The sequence below is a fragment of the Talpa occidentalis genome, unplaced genomic scaffold (assembly GCF_014898055.3).
Source record: "Talpa occidentalis isolate TD23 unplaced genomic scaffold, MPIMG_talOcc4v2.1 talOcc4.7, whole genome shotgun sequence".
In the NCBI taxonomy this organism is placed as follows: Eukaryota; Metazoa; Chordata; class Mammalia; order Eulipotyphla; family Talpidae; genus Talpa; species Talpa occidentalis.
In genome coordinates, this window is record NW_023605083.1 from 121,195,479 (window position 1) to 121,214,673 (window position 19,195).

General features: G+C 43.9%; 1 protein-coding gene across 1 annotated transcript in view; it reads left to right on the forward strand.

Annotated features, from left to right (window-relative positions):
* The first annotated feature begins 449 nt into the window (after nucleotides 1-449).
* The window catches only part of DHX8 (DEAH-box helicase 8), a 29,344-nt gene continuing 10,598 nt past the window's right edge, over nucleotides 450-19,195 (forward strand). Inside the window, exons 1-17 of the mRNA XM_037491527.2 lie at nucleotides 450-702; nucleotides 4,243-4,328; nucleotides 4,840-4,912; nucleotides 5,318-5,403; nucleotides 5,717-5,826; nucleotides 6,234-6,605; nucleotides 7,003-7,147; nucleotides 7,237-7,440; nucleotides 8,380-8,467; nucleotides 10,299-10,396; nucleotides 11,651-11,798; nucleotides 12,812-12,993; nucleotides 14,859-15,053; nucleotides 15,360-15,545; nucleotides 15,668-15,878; nucleotides 16,346-16,527; nucleotides 18,596-18,736. Of these exons, the coding sequence (XP_037347424.1) occupies nucleotides 555-702; nucleotides 4,243-4,328; nucleotides 4,840-4,912; nucleotides 5,318-5,403; nucleotides 5,717-5,826; nucleotides 6,234-6,605; nucleotides 7,003-7,147; nucleotides 7,237-7,440; nucleotides 8,380-8,467; nucleotides 10,299-10,396; nucleotides 11,651-11,798; nucleotides 12,812-12,993; nucleotides 14,859-15,053; nucleotides 15,360-15,545; nucleotides 15,668-15,878; nucleotides 16,346-16,527; nucleotides 18,596-18,736 (2,655 nt within the window). The 5' untranslated portion in view covers nucleotides 450-554. The remainder of the gene's footprint in view (nucleotides 703-4,242; nucleotides 4,329-4,839; nucleotides 4,913-5,317; nucleotides 5,404-5,716; nucleotides 5,827-6,233; nucleotides 6,606-7,002; nucleotides 7,148-7,236; nucleotides 7,441-8,379; nucleotides 8,468-10,298; nucleotides 10,397-11,650; nucleotides 11,799-12,811; nucleotides 12,994-14,858; nucleotides 15,054-15,359; nucleotides 15,546-15,667; nucleotides 15,879-16,345; nucleotides 16,528-18,595; nucleotides 18,737-19,195) is intronic.

Consider the following 19,195-nt stretch of genomic DNA (forward strand, 5'->3'; position numbering starts at 1 on the left):
AACTCAGGCCCCACAGAGTGATTTGCCCAAGGTCACTCAGCTGGGTAATGGAAGCCACAGTTTCCTTATCGGTAAAAGGAGTTAATGACAGAACTAGATTCCACCGTGTAGCAGGTTTGTTACTGAGTCGCTTACGCTGGATGTCGTAATGAGTTACGCAGAGGAAAAGCCCCAGGGACAACCGGATCCACTGTAAAGCAAATTTTGCCTTTTTCAGACTTAGTCGGGTTCCTGCGCCCGGAGCCCCTCGCGCAGGCCGCGGCCGCCCTCTGCCAACGAGGGCGGGATTGCGCCCAGAGCGCAGTTCCCCGGAGGCTAGGGCGCGCGCTGGCCTGTAGAGGGCGCCGCCGGCGTGCAGAGTAGTTCCGCCGTCCCTTCTTTAGGCACTTCCTGTCCCATCTCTATGATCCTTCCGGTCATACGTCATGAGAAGGGCCTGGGGTTTTGAATTTACGGTAAACAAAAGGGACGGACGCTGACCCGGAAGTGAAGCCTGGAGCCGGGCCGGAGTATCTCCGAGGGCCCCCTGCCTGGTGGCGGGGGAAGCCGTGGCGATGGCTGTGGCTGTGGCCTTGGCTGGAGCCGGCATCGGCACGGAGCTAGGCCCCGCCGAAGAACTCGCCAAGCTCGAGTATCTGTCTTTGGTGTCGAAGGTTTGCACGGAGCTGGATAATCACTTGGGGATCAACGACAAGGATCTGGGTGAGCCCGGGGAGGTCTCTGCGGTTGGGGTCGAGGGACGCGGAATGAGAAAGGGGTTGGTGACTGAATGTGTGTCGCGTGTCTGTTTGTCTCTCTGGTCTCTCACAGAGACTTGGGCGGCCGAGAGCCCTCCAGACCCAGCTGTTCTAAATCGTTTCCCAGAGCTGTCAGTGAATCCGGAGCGGCCATCGCTGCTTGCTTTTTTTGTTTCGTTTCGTTTTTGTTTTTCACCCTCAGATAACTAATGTCAAACAGCAGGAGCAGCCAGCGACAACAGCTGTGTAATGATAATGATGTTGATAATCATGGTAGGGCATTTATTGGGTTCTCATTATATGCCAGATAAATGCTTTACATACAATATTGATCTTCACACTACACCGTGAAATAGCGTTATGTGTTCTAGATTAAAATCACAAGGCCCTAAGTAATGAAGTAATCCTCTCATCAGGCGTGAGCCTGGTCTGGAATTCAAGTCTCTTTAAGTCACTGTGCCTTTCACTGTGTTCTTAACCTTCCATTCTATACTGTCTCTGAAACACCAGTTATTAGATGTTTTTGGGCAAACTTCATGTGGAGAACCCAAACTGAGGAAATGGAAAAGGCGAGTGTGCTCAAGCTAAGGCGCTGGGCAGGTGGAGTCCCTGTGAAGACAAAAGGATGAATGTGGTTGAGATCAGAGTGGAGAGATTGACCTTTGATAGGTGTTGGTGTACTTCATCTATTTTAACAGGAAGGAGGACAGAGAATGTGGATGTTAGTACAATGGGTTTAGAGATTGGTGGTAAGAAGATGAGGAAGAGAGTTCCATGTGACTTTGATATTCTAAATGAAGATGAAGTCATCAATTGGAGGGATGGAAGGAAAGGGGACAGACAGGGAAGTTTTATGTATGACCTTGGGTAAAATACTTATTTTCTTTGAAGCTGTTTTTCTCATCCAAGAAGTGGGGATAATAGTATGTTCTTCATAAGGTTAGCAAATAGCACCTAGGAAGATGCCCTGTAGTCAGGATATTTTAACTCACTTTTTTCCTGCCTGCCAGGCAAAATGTGTCCTGTATGAATTTTCCTCAGACTCTCCTTCTTTTAAATGATAGTGAGGTGACATTGTTGTCATTTTGAGATTTGAGCAGTATGTTCTCTCATTTAGCAAATAATTTCTTGAGCTAGGGGATTAGGACTATAGTAGAGAATAAGATTTCTGGGACCTAAGTTTCTTTTTCTTTACAGTAGACCCCTGCTTTACGATACATCTACAGAAGAGATCATAATATGAGCCCAATAATATTTAGGTGTTGGGTAATCCTTTCTAAAATGGCATCATTTGAAAATGTTGACACATAACTAAGTTTATATAAGACTGACTTATACAGTAAATCTGTTACAGGGCAGGGAGAGGGGCACCCCAGAATCCCCAAACCTACCTGCTCTAAATAGGTTCTGCCATCTGCCGCATCAAGACAAAACATATAAAAATTTTAATGGAAAGGAACTTTAATATAATTAGTGTGCAATATAGAAAAGACAAAGAATATAATTTCCATATCAAGCACCCGAAGTTACCCATCCCCTGGTGGGTAAAAGTCCACCCAAATGGGATTCGCCCAGAGCAAGGCCCAAAAACCACAAGTCTAAAGCACCTTCTGGTGGGGTCCCATAGAAAAGGGTCAAAAACAGTCAGACATGTCTGGGAGGAAAACAGCAAAATCAAAATCAAGATAAAAGGGCCTCCCCGGTGGCGCAGCGGTAGAGTGCTAGGTTGCGAAGCTGCCCGCGGCTTCTGCGGCGCTGGTTCGATCCCCGGCTGCTCCCCGGCCACCAGAGGAGGGTCCCACATGGCGCGCAGACCTCTCCTGCCGCCCGCTGCTCCCCTCAGCAGTGTACTTAGGTCCTTCTGCCTGCTCTGCTCCCTGCTCTGGTGAATTCTCTCACCCTCCCGCGCTTCTGACTGTACCCAGTGCATGTATAAACAAAACAAACAAACAAACAAATAAATAAATAAAATCAAGATAAAAGCTGCCATTGTTAACCTCCCCACGGGTCTCTCACCCACATCTGTTTCAACCAGTCCAGGACCAAAAAAGCAAGTGCACCTTCTTCACATGTCTCTCTGCTCCATGTGCCTCCTCCAGGTCTCCTTCTTGCTTTCCATCCTGCTTCCTTTCTTCAGTCTTCTCTCCAGCTTTTTCTTCTCCCTGTTCAGCTCTACCCTCCCTTGGGTGGGGCAGGGAACCTGGAACCTCCCTCTTTTCTGGGGACCACCCTCTTACAAAACTACAAATATTTATTATAAATCATAACATCACACTGTTAAACACAGAATTAGAAAACCAGTGACATTAAAAATACTAGATAATGTGATAGATGGCATTGTTTTATTGAAACTAAATTGCCAGGGTTGGATTTAACAACTAAAAGATAAATATATGCGTCTTTCTACTTGATTCTTTTGATTATGACCTTCATGGATTATCATTTAAATCGGTATTGTTATTTTACCTGTTTTTAACAATGAACTTGTTTTTACTAATCTATTACAACTAATTTATGGACACCTCAAATGTAATTTTGTATTTCACATCCTGATTAACGATGGCTGCAGTGTGAATGTGCTACTGACTACTTTGGTGTACTGACTCCTTTTGAGTATGGCACATCTAGCCACGTGGTTTAGTTCTTCCACCACATTTTTTTTTTAAGGTTTATTTTATTTATTTACAAGAACTGGGGTACAGGCCAGATGCATGGGAGAGTGAGAGGATTCACCAGAGACAGAGTGGGGAACAGGTAGACTGACTGAAATACACTGCTGAGGGGAGCAGTGGGCGAGACAGGAGAGGTAATGCTGCACCATGTGGGTATCTCCCTGGCTGGCCAGGATTGAACCCGCGCTGCAGAGGCTGCGGACAGCTTCACAGTGCAGCGCTCAATCGCCTGTGCCACCAAGGAGGCCCTCTCCCACCACATTTCTCTAAAGAATATGGGCTCTGAGCTCAGATTGCCTGGGTGCTAGTCCTGGCTCCACCAACTGTTATTGGGTAGGTCAGCATCTCAGACTCTCAGCTTCCTCATCTTTAAAACAGGGCCAATACTGCTACCTACCAGTGTTGAGGATTGTGGTGAGGATCATGGGGATAACCCATGTGAAGCACTTAGTAGGGTGCCTGGCATGTTCACAAAGTCTTTAACATATTTGAAACTGATTTCTTGCTCAAGTCTTCTTTTTTTTTTTTTTTTTTTTAAGATTTATTTATTTATTTATACAAGCACTGGGTGCAGTCAGAAGTGCGGGAGGGTGACAGAATTCAGCAGAGCCAGAGTGGAGAGCAGAACAGGCAGACTGATGATACACTGCTGAAGGGAGCAGCGGGCAGCAGGAGAGGTCTGCGCGCCATGTGGAACCCTTGCACGGCGGCCGGGGATTGAACCGGCGCTGCAGAGGCTGCGGGCAGCCTCGCAACCCAGCGCTCAACCGCTGCGCCACCGGGGAGGCCCTCAAGTCTTCATTCTTGTTATGATTTCTTTTTCTCATTTGCAGCTGAATTTGTGATCAGTCTTGCTGAGAAAAATACCACCTTTGATACTTTTAAGGCTTCTCTGGTCAAAAATGGTGCAGAGTTTACGGTATGTGTCAAAACACCTGTTTAATTATAATGTCATATTTTGATAGGATTTAATATAGGTATTGATATAGAAAGAAGATAATTTGTCCATACCAGTCAAATAAACCATTAAAATTCATAATGTTTTCTTGCCATTAAACGATGGTGTGACTCCTTTCAAGGTAAATGAGGCAGGATTTCTATCATTAAGTCTTAATGGGTGTTTACGTTCCTGTTCTGTGAATCAGGGGCTCATACATGAACTAGGTTTTAGAGGGAGTTCTAAACCATGGACAATAAACTGGTTGAAGGGAATTAACTGACTTTACTCCCCCAAGAGCTTAAATATCAGCTTTCTCTGAAGCCACTAGGTTCATGCTACAGCAGTTTGACACACTATGTTTCTATGTTTCATTGTTCTAAATAGTTAAATACAGGTGCATAACCACCCTTCGCTAAAGGACATCCCTTTTTTAAGTGTAATTAAGCTCTGATTCAGGTGCTGACAATTTTTGTTTTGTTTCTCTTCAAAGGATTCTCTTATTAGTAACCTGCTGCGTCTCATACAAACCATGCGGCCCCCAGCAAAACCTTCCACAAGCAAAGGTGAGTGGAGCTGTGAGTTGAGCTGAGGTTCCAGAGTGGTCTAGGTTGTGAACATGCTTTAAATTGCATTTGTTTCCCTCTTAGCAGCTGCTGAGCAAATAAATATTCTAGTAAAAATTTTCAGATAACTTAAGACAAAATTAAAATTATAAGACACAATAACTAAATGAGTACAAATGCATTCTTCCTGCCAGCACGTACCCCTGTAATTTGTTGAGGGTTTTATAATCAAGGTCATTAGAAAATTAAAGTGCATTTGTGGTAATGTGTGTGGGTTATGTGTAGCAAAATGCCGGGTTTTGTTTTGGTTTGATGCAAATCTAATGTGGAAGTTATTTTGTTAACCATTAACAATATTAAATATCCTTTTTTTTTTTATTCTTTCATGCTCTTTAATGAAACAAGATCCAGTTGCTAAACCCAAAACTGAAAAAGAAAAGCTGAAGGAACTCTTTCCAGTTCTTTGCCAACCAGACAACCCCTCCGTTCGGGTACTGATACCATTTTGAGAATATTTATACTATATGTGCATCTTCCCCAACCCCAGCCCTTTTTTTTGTCTTATTTTTTTTCTGACTTTAAGTTTGCCTTCATTGTTGTATTTTTCAAAATGAAAGTGTTTGCTCACTCCCTGAGCAGCCTCTGCCATGAATTGTGTTGGAAATTTCTGCCTTCCTCAACTGCTTTTGCATAGGTGGTCAGTGATGTAGGGAGGGGCTGTCAGAATTGTAGAGGCACCTGATGTAGATTCTTGAGTGATTTTTTTTTCCCCTCTCCTAACTTTTCTGGGCTCTGCCCTTGTAGACCATGCTGGATGAGGATGATGTGAAAGTTGCCGTGGATGTCCTAAAAGAACTGGAGGCCTTAATGCCCAGTGCAGCAGGCCAGGAGAAGCAGAGAGACACCGAACACCGGTTTGTCCTATTTGTGTGGGTTTTTTGGGGTTTGTCCTGGATGTCCTGCCCTTTGGAAGTTTAGGATACTCTAATAGTTGAATTTTGTGGACCAGCCAAGCAAGTTTACAGCATCTGTACTGGCCATGCATCCTATGCTTGAATCTGTTTTCACTGCTCCCTGTCAAGAGTATTTATGCTGTAAATCATAAGATGTACAGAAGATAGAAAGCTGGGTCAGGAGGCTGAACATGCTTATGGCTTCATCCTTTATTGGCCTGCAGGAATGTCATGGTTACTGAAACGCTAATTCAGTGCCACCCTTAGAGGGCACCTACCATATGCATGGCTCTGTGCTGGGTCCTTGGGGACGCAAAGATGAAAGTGGCCTGGTTTCTTTTTCAAACAGGTGTTTGTTGATTTGTTAGAGACAGGACAAAGAAGAAGAAGCGGAGCCGAAGCCGGAGCCGAGATCGAGACCGAGTCAGGGACAGAGATAGAGACAGAGACAGAGACCGCAACAGGGACCACAAGCGGAAACACAGGTCCCGCTCTCGGTCACGTTCCAGGACCCGGGAGAGGAATAAAGGGAAGTCTAGATATCGATCCAGGAGCAGAAGTCAGAGTCCACTCAAAGACAGGAAGGACCGAGACAAGTACGGGGAGAGGAATCTGGACAGATGGCGGGATAAGCATGTGGACCGCCCTCCTCCTGAAGAGCCCGCCATCGGGGACATTTATAATGGCAAAGTTACCAGCATCATGCAGTTTGGATGCTTTGTGCAGCTGGAGGGACTGAGGTAGGGACTGGGGCTCCTCTTTCACACCAGTGATGGGCAAAATTTCTTTTATTATTTGGGGTTTTCACATGGGTATGGTAAATGTGACACTTTAGTCAAATCAGCCTCACCAACTTGTTAGAATTTGATTTTTTGCATTTCTTCCTTTCTCTGCCCTCAGGAGATCTGTCCTTTTGCTATTTCAGACAGATAAGAATTTTTCTTGCCCTGTGGTCTCACCACATTTTTTAGTTTCTCTGGGAGAATAGTAAAACTATTTTATTAATTGACCACTTTCTTGATACTTTCCTCTTGAGTTTAAGACCATTTATTTTTATTCCTTTCTCACGAGGGTGAACATTGGTTGGGGAAAAGGTATTTTTTAGGAATGCTCCAAATGTCTTCGACTCTCCCTCAGGAAGCGGTGGGAAGGCTTGGTGCATATCTCCGAGCTCCGGCGAGAAGGCCGTGTGGCCAATGTGGCTGATGTGGTGAGCAAAGGCCAGAGGGTCAAGGTCAAGGTGCTGTCCTTTACTGGGACCAAGACCAGTCTGAGCATGAAGGTGGGTGAGATGCCTAGCCTCCTTCCATATCTGATAGTCAAGGAAACATAAGAGGACAGTGAGTTAGTGTCCTTGTTTTTGTACCTTAGGATGTTGATCAAGAGACTGGAGAAGATCTAAACCCAAATCGACGACGGAATCTTGTTGGGGAGACCAATGAGGAGACCTCGATGCGGAATCCAGACAGACCCACTCACCTTTCCCTTGTCAGTGCCCCTGAAGTAGAGGATGACTCCCTGGAGCGCAAGCGCCTTACCCGCATCTCTGACCCAGAGAAGTGGGAGATCAAACAGGTTGGAGCCATTCCTTTGGTTTTTGTCACAGAAATGTTATATGCTGGAGTTCCAAAATTGGAAATGCAAGGCCAGTTAATCCCAGGACATAGAATCTCTTTAACAATGGGCTCCTGCCCCAAACCTCAGTTATATATTTCCTCCTATATTATTCCCTGTACCAGCATGTGTGTCTAACCCCTCATTTATCACTGTTTCCCTTCCTCCTAACTCCTTTCAGTTACGTCCTCTGGATTGGCAGAGCCATTCACTTTTATGGCCACATGGTCATTCAACACAGAGCATGGTGGTTAGGTGTGCAGGCCTGGAGCACGATAGCTGGGGGTGACTTCTGGCCACTCTCTAGCTGTGTGATCCAGTTACTCTACCCCTTTGTGGCTCTGCCTCGTCTGTAAAACAGGGCCAGTGGTGGCAGCGTGGGGCTTAAATGAGTTAATAAAAGTGATGCTCTTAGGTCAATGCCTGCATGTGGTAAGTGCTATAGAAGTGCTCTGTTTTCATCATTCACCAGTAATGATGAGAGTAAACATGAGAACCAGTAAACATGAGAACCGTGGGTGTGCTGGGCACCATGTAGATGCAGGGCTGCAGAGATGGTAGTTTACACCCTAAGGAACTTGGAGTGGAGTGGAGTGGAGGAGACAGGTTGAAACAGATAATTGTGAAGGTTTGTATATCATATAGCGAGTGTGCAGAGTGCTGTGGAAACAAGGGAAGGGGCAGATAACTGCCTGGGTATGAGACCTCTGAGCCCATGCTTTTGGGCACCATGTTGTCACCCCCAAGGATGGGATATGTGATGTTTGAGGTCCTGCAATCCCAGGTCAAGATTAGGAAAAATTCCTGGTTTCTTATATGAAACCTTTGTATTAGCTGCCTTGCAAAAGCAGAATTTTAATCCTAGCAGGTTACAGATGTTACCTTCTGTCCTTTGGTTAGATGATTGCTGCCAATGTCCTTTCCAAAGAAGAGTTCCCAGACTTTGATGAAGAGACTGGCATCCTCCCTAAAGTGGATGATGAAGAAGGTAAGTAGCCACTTGGACTGAACAGGATAATGCATTGGGGGGATAATTAGCAAGTTGAGCCCCTGGACTGGATGGTTTATTTGTAGTTTTACCCAGTGGTTATGAATAATTTATTCCTTGAGTCTCACCACTCATCTCTCAAAAAACAAGGATCGTTCTATAATGGAAGCAAGAAAATTTACTTTTCTGGTAAATGTTTACATATTGTCATCATTGTTGCCTATAACAAGTTTTGAGAACATAAAAAGTTATAATCGTATATTGGGGAGTACATTTGATCTCAAATTCTTAGTAATTGTTTTCAAAATCCTGGGTTGGGGCCTCCCTGGTGGCACAAGGGGTTAAGTCGCAGCACTATGAAGCTATCCCCAGTATGAGTTTGGCCAGGGAGCTGACCCACATGGTGCAGCAGACCTCTCCTGTCTTGCCCGCTGCTCTCTCAGCAGTGTATTTCAGTTAATCTGCCTGTACTGTTCCCTACTTTGTCTCTGGTGAAGCCTCTAACCACCCCCCACAACCTCTGGCCTATACCCCAGTTCATGTACACATAAATAAATAAATCTTTAGAAAAAAAGAATCTTGGATCCAAATAGATTATCTTTGTTTGCCCTGAAAGCAACCTTTAACTCAGCCCATTAATAGTTTCTTAAAATTGTGAAATAAATTCTGTAAAAGAGCCATTCCTAATTTATATAACAAAATAAAGGCATAGCTACACATCTATCCCCCAGCTTCAGTAGAAGCTTATAAACATCTTTGAAGCTACTACATACCCCCATGATTAAATCTTCTTTCTCTTTTTGGTAACCACTATGCTAAATTTTGTGTTAGTCTGTCTTTGCTTTACTTTGGTATTTTGCCACTAAACATATTGCTTAGTCTTTTTTTGGTCGTTCATCATCATTCTTTGGATATTTATCTATGTTGTATTTTCTGGTTTTTTTTAAAGATTTATTTATTTATGCATACAAGAGCTGGGGTATGGGCCAGAGGTGGAGCGGGGGGTGTGAAAGGATTCACCAGAGACAGAGTGGGAAGCAGGACAGGCAGATCTACTGAAATACACTCCTGAGACGAGCGGCAGGTGAGACAGGAGAGGTCTGCTTCACCATGTGGGTCAGATTCCAGTGCAAACGTGCTGCAGTGGCTGGCAATAGCTTGATAGCACTGAGACTTAACCCCTGTGCCAACAGGGGGGCCCTGTCCATTTTACTTTTGATGGGCATATGGGTTTTTTATCTTTATCTTTATGAATAATATAATTATGAAATTCCTGTATTTGCCTTATTTTTGTTATTGCCTGTTAAATTCCTGTTATTGCCTAAATAACACCTTATTTTTTCCCTAAATACATAGAATTACTGGGTAGTGAGGAATATGTGTGTTCAAGTTTCCAGTTTCCGTCCAAATTGTTTTCTGAGGTTTTTGTACCAGTTTATACTGCTGTTTAAGTGTGAGCTTTCATTGTTACACATCCTTGCCCACATTTGGTATTGTCCAACTTAATTTTTTTTCACTACTGTTTTGTGGGTCAAGAGTTACTCTATAGTGAAGTTGGATTGTAAATATCTTAATATCATTTTCCACAGACTTCTTTTGAAAGTAGCTCTGATCAGTTTTTGGACTGGAGCACAAATGCCCTAGAAGTGATTGGGTGTGGCGCAAATAGTTGCTCGTATTGGAATTTCCTGCGTTGCTGTCCTTTTGACCTTGGGAGCTATCTTTGACAGAGATTGCTGGTGCCCATGAAAATGACTAGTTTTGGTGAAAATGATAGGTTATTTTTCTCTTGCTTTTGTTTGGCTAATTCTTTTTTTGGTGGGACTTCCAGATGAGGATCTTGAGATTGAACTGGTTGAGGAAGAGCCTCCATTCCTAAGGGGACACACCAAGCAAAGCATGGACATGAGCCCAATTAAAATTGTTAAGGTGAGAAATGTTGGAACTTTAACCTAGAACCTAAAGTTCACTCCAATGTGAACTTTTTTTTTAAGATTTATTTATTTATTTATTTATACAAGAACTGGGGTACAGGCCAGATGCACGGGAGGGTGAGAGGATTCACCAGAGACAGAGCAGGGAACAGAACAGGCAGACTGATGAAACACTGCTGAGGGGAGCAGCGGGCACGACAGGAGAGGTCTGCTGTGCCATGTGGGACCCTCGCTGGCTGGCCGGCTGGGATCAAACCAGCACTGCAGAAACTGCGGACAGCTTCACAGTGCTGCGCTCAACCGCCTGTGCCACCAGGGCAGGCCCTCCAATGTGAACTTCTTAGAGTAACAGTTTTTCAGAGCAGGTTATTAGATCTGTGTAAGCAGAACTCTGGCCACAGGAAGCAGTCCTAACTGTAGCTGAAGCTCTAGGAGGATTAGCTTAACAAGTTAAGTTAATAGCCTTCACCTATTTGATTTATGAGCTCTCATTTTAATGTGTTTTGGGAGGAAGCAGAGATAAATATCACTGCCTTTGCCAGGCCTTATAGCTGGAATCATTACCTTGAAGGTTCACAGGCAGCTTTGAAGGGTTCATTTGACCAACTGGGGCAGATCCTCAATAGAAAGCACTAGCTGTAGAGCAATGAGAATTCAAGCAAGAATTCATGGAATAGCTACAATAAAACTTTGGGAATGGAAAAAGAATCTTAAAGGTCTGCAGTGCAACCACCCACGCAATGGTAGTAATCTACCTGTGTGCCCTCCTGCAGTTACTCCCATGTGTTTTCTCTCACACACCTGACATTGTGGTGGCAGGGCTTTATCAGCCCCTGAGGAGGCCTATCCATCTTTACCTGGATTTGGTCATTAGTTTTTCTTTAGGAGGAGCTGAAATCTGTCATCACAAGGCATCTACAGTGGTCTAGCTTTTAGTTCTTGGGACCATAAGGAGAATTCTTACCTTTTTTAATGTCCTTTATCCAATTAAAGATAGCAGCATCCTGTCTCTCTTGGGGTTCTCGTCTTGAAGCTAAACAGCTCTAATTCCTATAGTGACTTATTGTTGTCATCATTTTCTCCAAGTATTCTATCTATAGTTTATCAGTTTTTTTATCATGTGGTCTGATAGATTGTATTGAGTTTTTCTTCTTAGATTCAAGTGGCTTAACATCTTACATTTTATTTCCTACACATGTAATGCATTTTAAAATCCCATTCTGATGTTTCTTTTTCCTTTGCTGCATAGAACCCAGATGGTTCTCTGTCCCAAGCAGCGATGATGCAGAGCGCTTTGGCCAAAGAAAGGCGAGAACTCAAACAGGCCCAGCGGGAAGCTGAGATGGATTCTATTCCCATGGGACTCAACAAACACTGGGTTGATCCTCTGCCTGATGGTAGGACCCTTTGGGATGTGGTGTGTGTGTACTTTAAAATTCAAGCACATGAGAAGTTGGCACGGCCAGCACATACTGAACATTTAACTCTGGCTTCAGTGATTTGGTTTGCCCCTCCTGCTGAAGTATGTTGTTGTTGTTTTTTTTAAACTAGATGTTTAAAACCAAAAATGTTTTAGTAATTTTGGTAAGAATATTAGCTTGGCTGAATTTTCCTTCTAAATAACAAAATTTTTTATTCTAAAGATAATATAGCATTGAAACTTCTTTTTTCATATAATCCTTTGTGTAGTAAACAATTAACTGTTGGATATAGTCATAACAAATACTTACTAACTTGTTAGGCAGCTGGGGATACAGTTATGAATAAAACAGGATCCCTGGCATTATGAGGCTTACAGTTTAGTAGAGAAGATGGATATGAATTAAGTAATTAGCAAATAACTAATTAAATTGTGACTGATACCATGTGAAGAAGTATAGGTACTATGGTTGGCTGTGGTGGGTCACTTTCCTGGGAAAGTTGGGACCTGAAGGATAAATAGAACTTAGTCTCTCAAAGGGGGATGAGGTGGGGCCTAGGGACTGTGTTCCTAGCTGAGGACTGGCCCTGTGCGGGGATTGTGAGGTGGGGAAGCAGACCTGAAAGGAGGTCTGTGCAGGTGGTGTACACAGAGCAGCCTGTGAGGGGGTGGGCGATGAGGTGTGTCACACCAGGACTTTTTTAGTGGCATTAGGAATTGTGTTCAATTAAAGCACTTTGGGAAATACTAAGTTTTAAGCAGGGGAGGTTTGCATTTTCAAAGGATTATTGAGGGCCCCTCAGAATGGATTAGAGGGGGCAAGAGTAGACACCTGAGATGAATCAGGAGGCTTTTGTAGGGGGTGGGGGTGGCTTGAGTGTGGTGGGAGCAGGTAGGGGGATATACCTGAGAAATACAATTTCTTGATTGTGTGGGAGAGGCAATGAGGTAGCTTGAGGACAATACCGAGTTTCCTGTTTTCCTTCCCAGCGGAAGGCCGGCAGATTGCTGCCAACATGAGAGGCATTGGGATGATGCCCAATGACATTCCTGAGTGGAAGAAGCATGCTTTTGGGGGCAACAAAGCTTCTTATGGGAAAAAGACCCAGATGTCAATCATTGAGCAGAGAGAGAGCCTGCCCATCTACAAACTCAAGGAGCAGCTGGTCCAGGTGAGAAGCCCCTTTATGATGTATTGGTGTGGGGAGCAGGGTGTTTTCAAAAGAGGGATGACTTTTATTATTTTTTTATATTAATTTTTTTTACATCATTGTTCATTTTTAAACAATATTTGCTTCCCCCCATCCCCTCAAGTGTAGACCCCATAGAGTTTCCTTCACTAATGCACCCATGCACCATTACCTCAGTCACCCTGTGCTCCTCCCTCCCTCCCTCTGAGAAAGAAGGATGACTTTTAAAATGAAATTAGGTATGTGCATATTTGAAGTGGGTTTTTATTTTTTTTTAGATTTATTTATTTATGCATACTAGAGCTGTGATACAGGCCAGAGATGCGTGGGGTGAGAGGATTCACCAGAGACAGAGTGGGGAACAGAACAGGCAGATTTGACCAAAGTACACTGCTGAGGGGGGCAGCGGGCGAGACAGGAGAGATCTGCTTTGCTATGTGGGTTGCTCCCTGGCCGGCCGGATTGAACTCGTGCTGCAGAGGCTGCAGATTGCTTCACAGTGCTTTGCTTAACCCCTTGTGCCACCAGGGAAGCCCCTGAAGTGGTTTTTCCAACAGAGATAGAAAAAAGCAAAATATTTCCAGCTATTTAAAATATGTGTATAAGTCTATACATTTTTTTCTGCATGGGGAAGTAAATCTGTTTGAAATGGGGGACCCTAGAGCAGTTCAAGTGGGTGGAGTCTTGTGTCACACGAATCAACAGCTCTGATCAGTAAGAAAAATGGGGCTGTTTGGCTAGCAGTGCCATGTTGGCAGGGACTTCACTTTGGGTACTTATTTCCATATTCTCAAGATCTGATTTTAAGACTGCCAAACCTTCCCGAGCAATTGAGTTTACTAATTTGCAGCAAGTGGATATACAAGCAAGTGCAAATATATGTCCTCACACACTATGTTTGATATGTACTCTGTGTGTTTCTAGATGGTGACATTATATACATTGTTCTGCATCTTGCTTTTTCCCCTTAAAGATATAGTTCAGAGTTTGTTCCCTGTGCAATGTGGGTTGCTCCCTGGCTGGCTGGGGACGAACCGGTACTGCAGTCGCTGGCGATAGCGTGATAACACTGTGTCTTTAGCCCCTGCACCACCAGGGAGGCCCTTTTCCTGTACTTTAAAAAATTTACTGTTGAATTCTTCAACCACATGTATGTAATACTTGAAAATACTTATTATGGTATCAGAGATATCTGGGGGGATATCTGTGGTAACTAATGGCTTATGCTTTCAGCTTCATCTTTGTTTTTATGAATGTAAGAAAGCTAATAAATTAAGAAAAGTAAATTTGTGTTTTCTAAAGAACACCCAAACGTTGAAAGTTTAAATCTATCATACATAGGGCAATTAAGATAAGAAAGAACATCGCACATAAAAAATCACCACTGGGCCTCCCTGGTGACTCAGCGGGCTGAGTACAACGCTGTGAAGCTGTCCACACCCACTGCAGCACTGGTTCGATCCCCGGCTGGCCATGGAGATTTCCACATGGCGCAGCAGTCCACTCCTGTCTCACCTGCTGCTCCCCTCAGCAGTGTACTTCGGTTGCTCTGCTTGTAATGTTCCCTGCTCTGTCTCTGGTGAATCCTCTCACCCTCCTGTGCTTCTGGCCTATACCCTAGTTCTTGTGTAAATAAATAAATCTTAAAAAAAAAAAAGTGAGATCCTTTTTTAAAAAAAAAATCACCACTAACATTTTTTTCTATGCATGACTAAAAATAAATGAAACCCTGGTTATAATCTCTCCACACGTATTCTGTTGTATCTTCTTCACCTAAGCTTGAATTATTTTACTACAGAGTAACTTATGGCAAGTTCTATGACTGTATTTTTATTTTCTTGTTTCAGGCTGTCCATGATAATCAGATCCTGATTGTTATCGGAGAGACAGGATCTGGAAAGACAACACAGATCACTCAGTACCTGGCGGAGGCAGGCTACACTTCCAGGGGCAAGATTGGGTGTACCCAGCCCAGGAGAGTGGCAGCCATGTCAGTGGCCAAAAGAGTGTCAGAAGAGTTTGGTTGTTGTTTAGGACAAGAGGTGAGTGGAAGTGAAGAAACACCACAAGAAAAATGTAAGGGCCCAGATCTCTAGCTCAGATTTTTCTTCGGGGGTGGGGGGTGGGATTTCTTTTTTGTCATTATTGATCTTGTCAAGGTCAAGTCCAAGGCAGATCTTACTATGAGGAAATCACTGTGTGTCTTGGTCAAAAATGTGCAAAGATGTACAAAAACGTTCTTATCTATTAAGATTATGGATAATAGTCTAGCTGGGCTGAAATCTTGCCTAGTGATTGCACAGAGGAGAGGTTCATATCCAAGGGTTTCAGCTTCTGTTCTGCTTTAGGTGGGCTACACCATTCGATTTGAGGACTGCACCAGCCCCGAAACAGTCATCAAGTACATGACAGATGGGATGTTGCTCCGAGAGTGCCTCATTGACCCCGACCTCACGCAGTACGCCATCATCATGTTGGATGAGGCGCATGAGAGGACGATTCACACTGATGTGCTTTTTGGATTGTTGAAAAAGGTAACCAGGTCCTCTTTGGTGGGCCTCTTCTACCTGTTGGGAACTGAATTCTGGGATTGGGTTTGTGCGGTTGTTCCTTTAGGATGGTGCTTTTTGGTGAACCACATTGCCTTTCTCTTTAGACAGTTCAGAAACGACAGGACATGAAGCTGATTGTCACCTCGGCCACCTTGGATGCAGTGAAGTTTTCTCAATACTTCTATGAAGCTCCTATCTTTACCATCCCAGGCCGAACATATCCAGTGGAAATATTGTACACAAAGGAACCTGAGACAGATTATTTGGATGCCAGCTTGATCACTGTCATGCAGATCCATTTAACAGAACCACCAGGTAGAGGCAAAGGGCATTTTTTCCTCTTAGGCCAGTATCCTGAAGTGGGTATCTTTTGTGCTTATCTTTTTTGTGTGTGTGTGGGACCTTCGCTGGCAGCCGGGGAACAAACCGGCACTGCAGAGGCTGCGGGCAGCCTCGCAGCCCAGCGCTCAACCGCTGCGCCACCAGGGGAGGCCCTGCGCTTATCTTTTTAAAAATACCTTTTAAATATTGGTTTCCCTGTAGGTCTCAGGCTTGCATGTTGTAAATAAAAGTGTGCAGGGCTTAAATGTACCTATTTGAACATAGACACAAAATTTTTAAAATTAAAAAACAAAACAACATGGAAAGCTAAAAACCTTGATTTATTAGAGGTCAGAATATGAGTCTGTTTCTGTCATTTGGAGCTCCATTAATATCACGATGGCCTTTATATAGAACACACAGGGTCAGAAAGTAAGTTAATGTCCTCATTCTCTTCTTAGGTGATATTCTTGTCTTCCTGACTGGTCAGGAAGAGATTGATACTGCTTGTGAGATTCTCTATGAAAGAATGAAATCCTTGGGACCTGATGTTCCAGAGCTTATCATCCTTCCAGTGTACTCTGCTCTTCCCAGTGAGATGCAGACACGGATCTTTGACCCAGCTCCACCTGGCAGCAGAAAGGTACCTCTGGACAGAAATGAAGCCCTGTGTGCTCTAAAGCCATGTGGTATATACAGCTGGCTCAGTGGGGATTACTTAGGAGTATGCCAGTCATGTTTGTTATGTTTTGGAAAGTAGTCCAACCAGTCTGTTAAAGAATGAGGGTCCTGTAGGTGACCCCTGCCCCCTTTCCTTCATTCAGCAAATATTGTTTTAGCACCTATTAGACTTTGGGGTTGACACAGGACTGCAATCTGAGAGCAGGCCTCCATCTGCTGTGGGACATTCACCTAGTAGACCGGCCTTTAACATACAGTGTGAAAGTGGTACTGATGCTCTGAATACCCTGGGGAGCAGCCCCCACCAGTATCCTTAGAGAAAGTAAGCACCTACACTAGTCCTGAAGAACACACACATGTTCATCCATGTAAGAGCAGGAGGACACACATTCTAAGTAGACAGAACAGCCTGTTACAGCCTGGAGGTAAGCAGGTGTGGCCATTTCAGGCAGGTGCCTAGTCCCAGTAGCTGGAAGGGATTGTGTAAGTAAGTCTGTGTATGAGGCGATGAGAAAGGAGACAAGTTCTTTTTTAATTAGCAGCTTTATTGGGATGTAGTGTACATAACATACAATTCACTCCTTGAAAGCATGCAAGTGGTTTTTAGTATATTCACAGAATTGTGAACTGTTATTGATAATAATCTTTTGAACATTACACTTAATTTTAGAACCTCTTCATCATTCCCTAACAAACCCTGTACCCTTTAGCAGCCATCATCCTTCATTCACCCTTCTCTTCAAACTCTGGGAACCAACAATCTACTTTTTATCTATGGATTTGCCTGTTCTGGACATTTCATATAAATAGCATAATGTATGGTCCTTGGTGATTAACTTCTTTCACTTAACTCTACCCAAGGTTCATCCATGTTGTAGCATGTGTAATGCTTCAGTTATTTTTGTTTCCAGGTAATATTCTATTACAGAATAGTTTACATCTAAAATGTGCATATACCACATCTTGTTTATCGAGTCATCAGTTGATGGACATTTGAGATGTATCCACATTGTAGTTATATGACTAATGCTGCTATCGACATTTACTTATTAGTTTTTGTGTGAACGTGTTTTTATTTCTTCTGAGTATATGCTTAGGAATGGAAAGCAGATGGAGTTGAATAACATTAAAGATTAGAATGAGAAAAGACTTAGTGGGTGCCTGGAGGTAGAGGGAAAGAGGCCGGAAGGAAGTCAGGGATGACTCCCAGGTTTCTGGCACGGGCAGCTGGATGGAAGATGGTGCTGAGGCAGGAAACATGGGAGAGGAGCAGGTTACAGGGGAGAGGTGGCGAGTCCTTTGTTTTGTTCCTGAGGGCTGGTCTTTCTAAGCAGGGCTTCTGTGGCTCTGACAGGTACTGCCTTTTCAGGGCCAGTAAGATGCAAGTTGTTTTGGTGCCTCCTAGCAATGATTTTTCAAAGCAATCATGTTTTATTAGCCGAACCTCTGGGTGCAGGAACAGTGGCAGTGCCAAGCTGAGACCAATAATCTTCTAGATCACATATATTGCTGCATGCATACAAATTGTGAAATGCCTCTCCCGCCTCATGATTCATTTTATGATCAGAAAAAAAAAAACCCTTCTTCTTGTTCCACATATACAAACAGCCCATTTTGTAGTCCAGATGTCCCCATGGGAGAAGGAAAATCTCATTTTGCACTGGCACATGTGATACCAGGAAATCTCTTCTTTCCCAGGGTGCTGGAAAATTAAAATTGTAGTAATCAACATTGGATCTAGAAAATGAGATATGTAGCCATTAGTGCCAAATGAAATTGGCTTTAATTTGCCTCAGCTTTTCCCTATTCCACTGCTCAGGTGCCACCCCCTCCAACCTAACCCTTAAGGTAAAGGCCCCCTCCCCTTCCCTACTTTTTGCACCCAAACTGAGATTAAGTGCTATCTAATTGTCTAGAGAGGAATATAACTGAACCCTCCTTTGGGGAGATGACTGAGTTCAGGAGTCCCATCTCACACCTCAGGACTGAGCCTGGGTAGCTCAGTCTGGCTGTGTCCCTCTCGCCTGCAGGTCGTGATTGCCACCAACATTGCAGAGACATCGCTGACCATCGACGGCATCTACTATGTGGTAGACCCTGGGTTCGTGAAGCAGAAAGTGTATAATTCCAAGACAGGGATTGACCAGCTCGTGGTGACTCCTATTTCTCAGGTATGGTTGCTTTTTTTTTTTTTTAAAGATTTATTTTATTTTATTTTATTTATTTATACAAGCACTGGGTACAGTCAGAAGCGCGGGAGGGTGAGAGAATTCACCAGAGCCAGAGCGGGGAGCAGAGCAGGCAGAAGGACCGAAGTACACTGCTGAGGGGAGCAGCGGGCGGCAGGAGAGGTCTACGTGCCATGCGGGACCCTCCTCCGGTGGTCGGGGAGCAGCCGGGGATGGAACTGGCGCTGCAGAGGCTGCGGGCAGCTTCGCAACCTAGCGCTTAACCGCTGCGCCACTGGGGAGGCCCATTGGTTGCTTTTATCAACAGCTTTCCTGAAAATCCTGGGATTCTGAAATTTTTTGTTCTTGTATTTTGAACTTTATTTTCAAAGATGAACTTTTAAGATACTGGGTGCTTTCTTGAGCTAAGGGAGAGTTTATGTTTGTTTTTAATATTTAGAG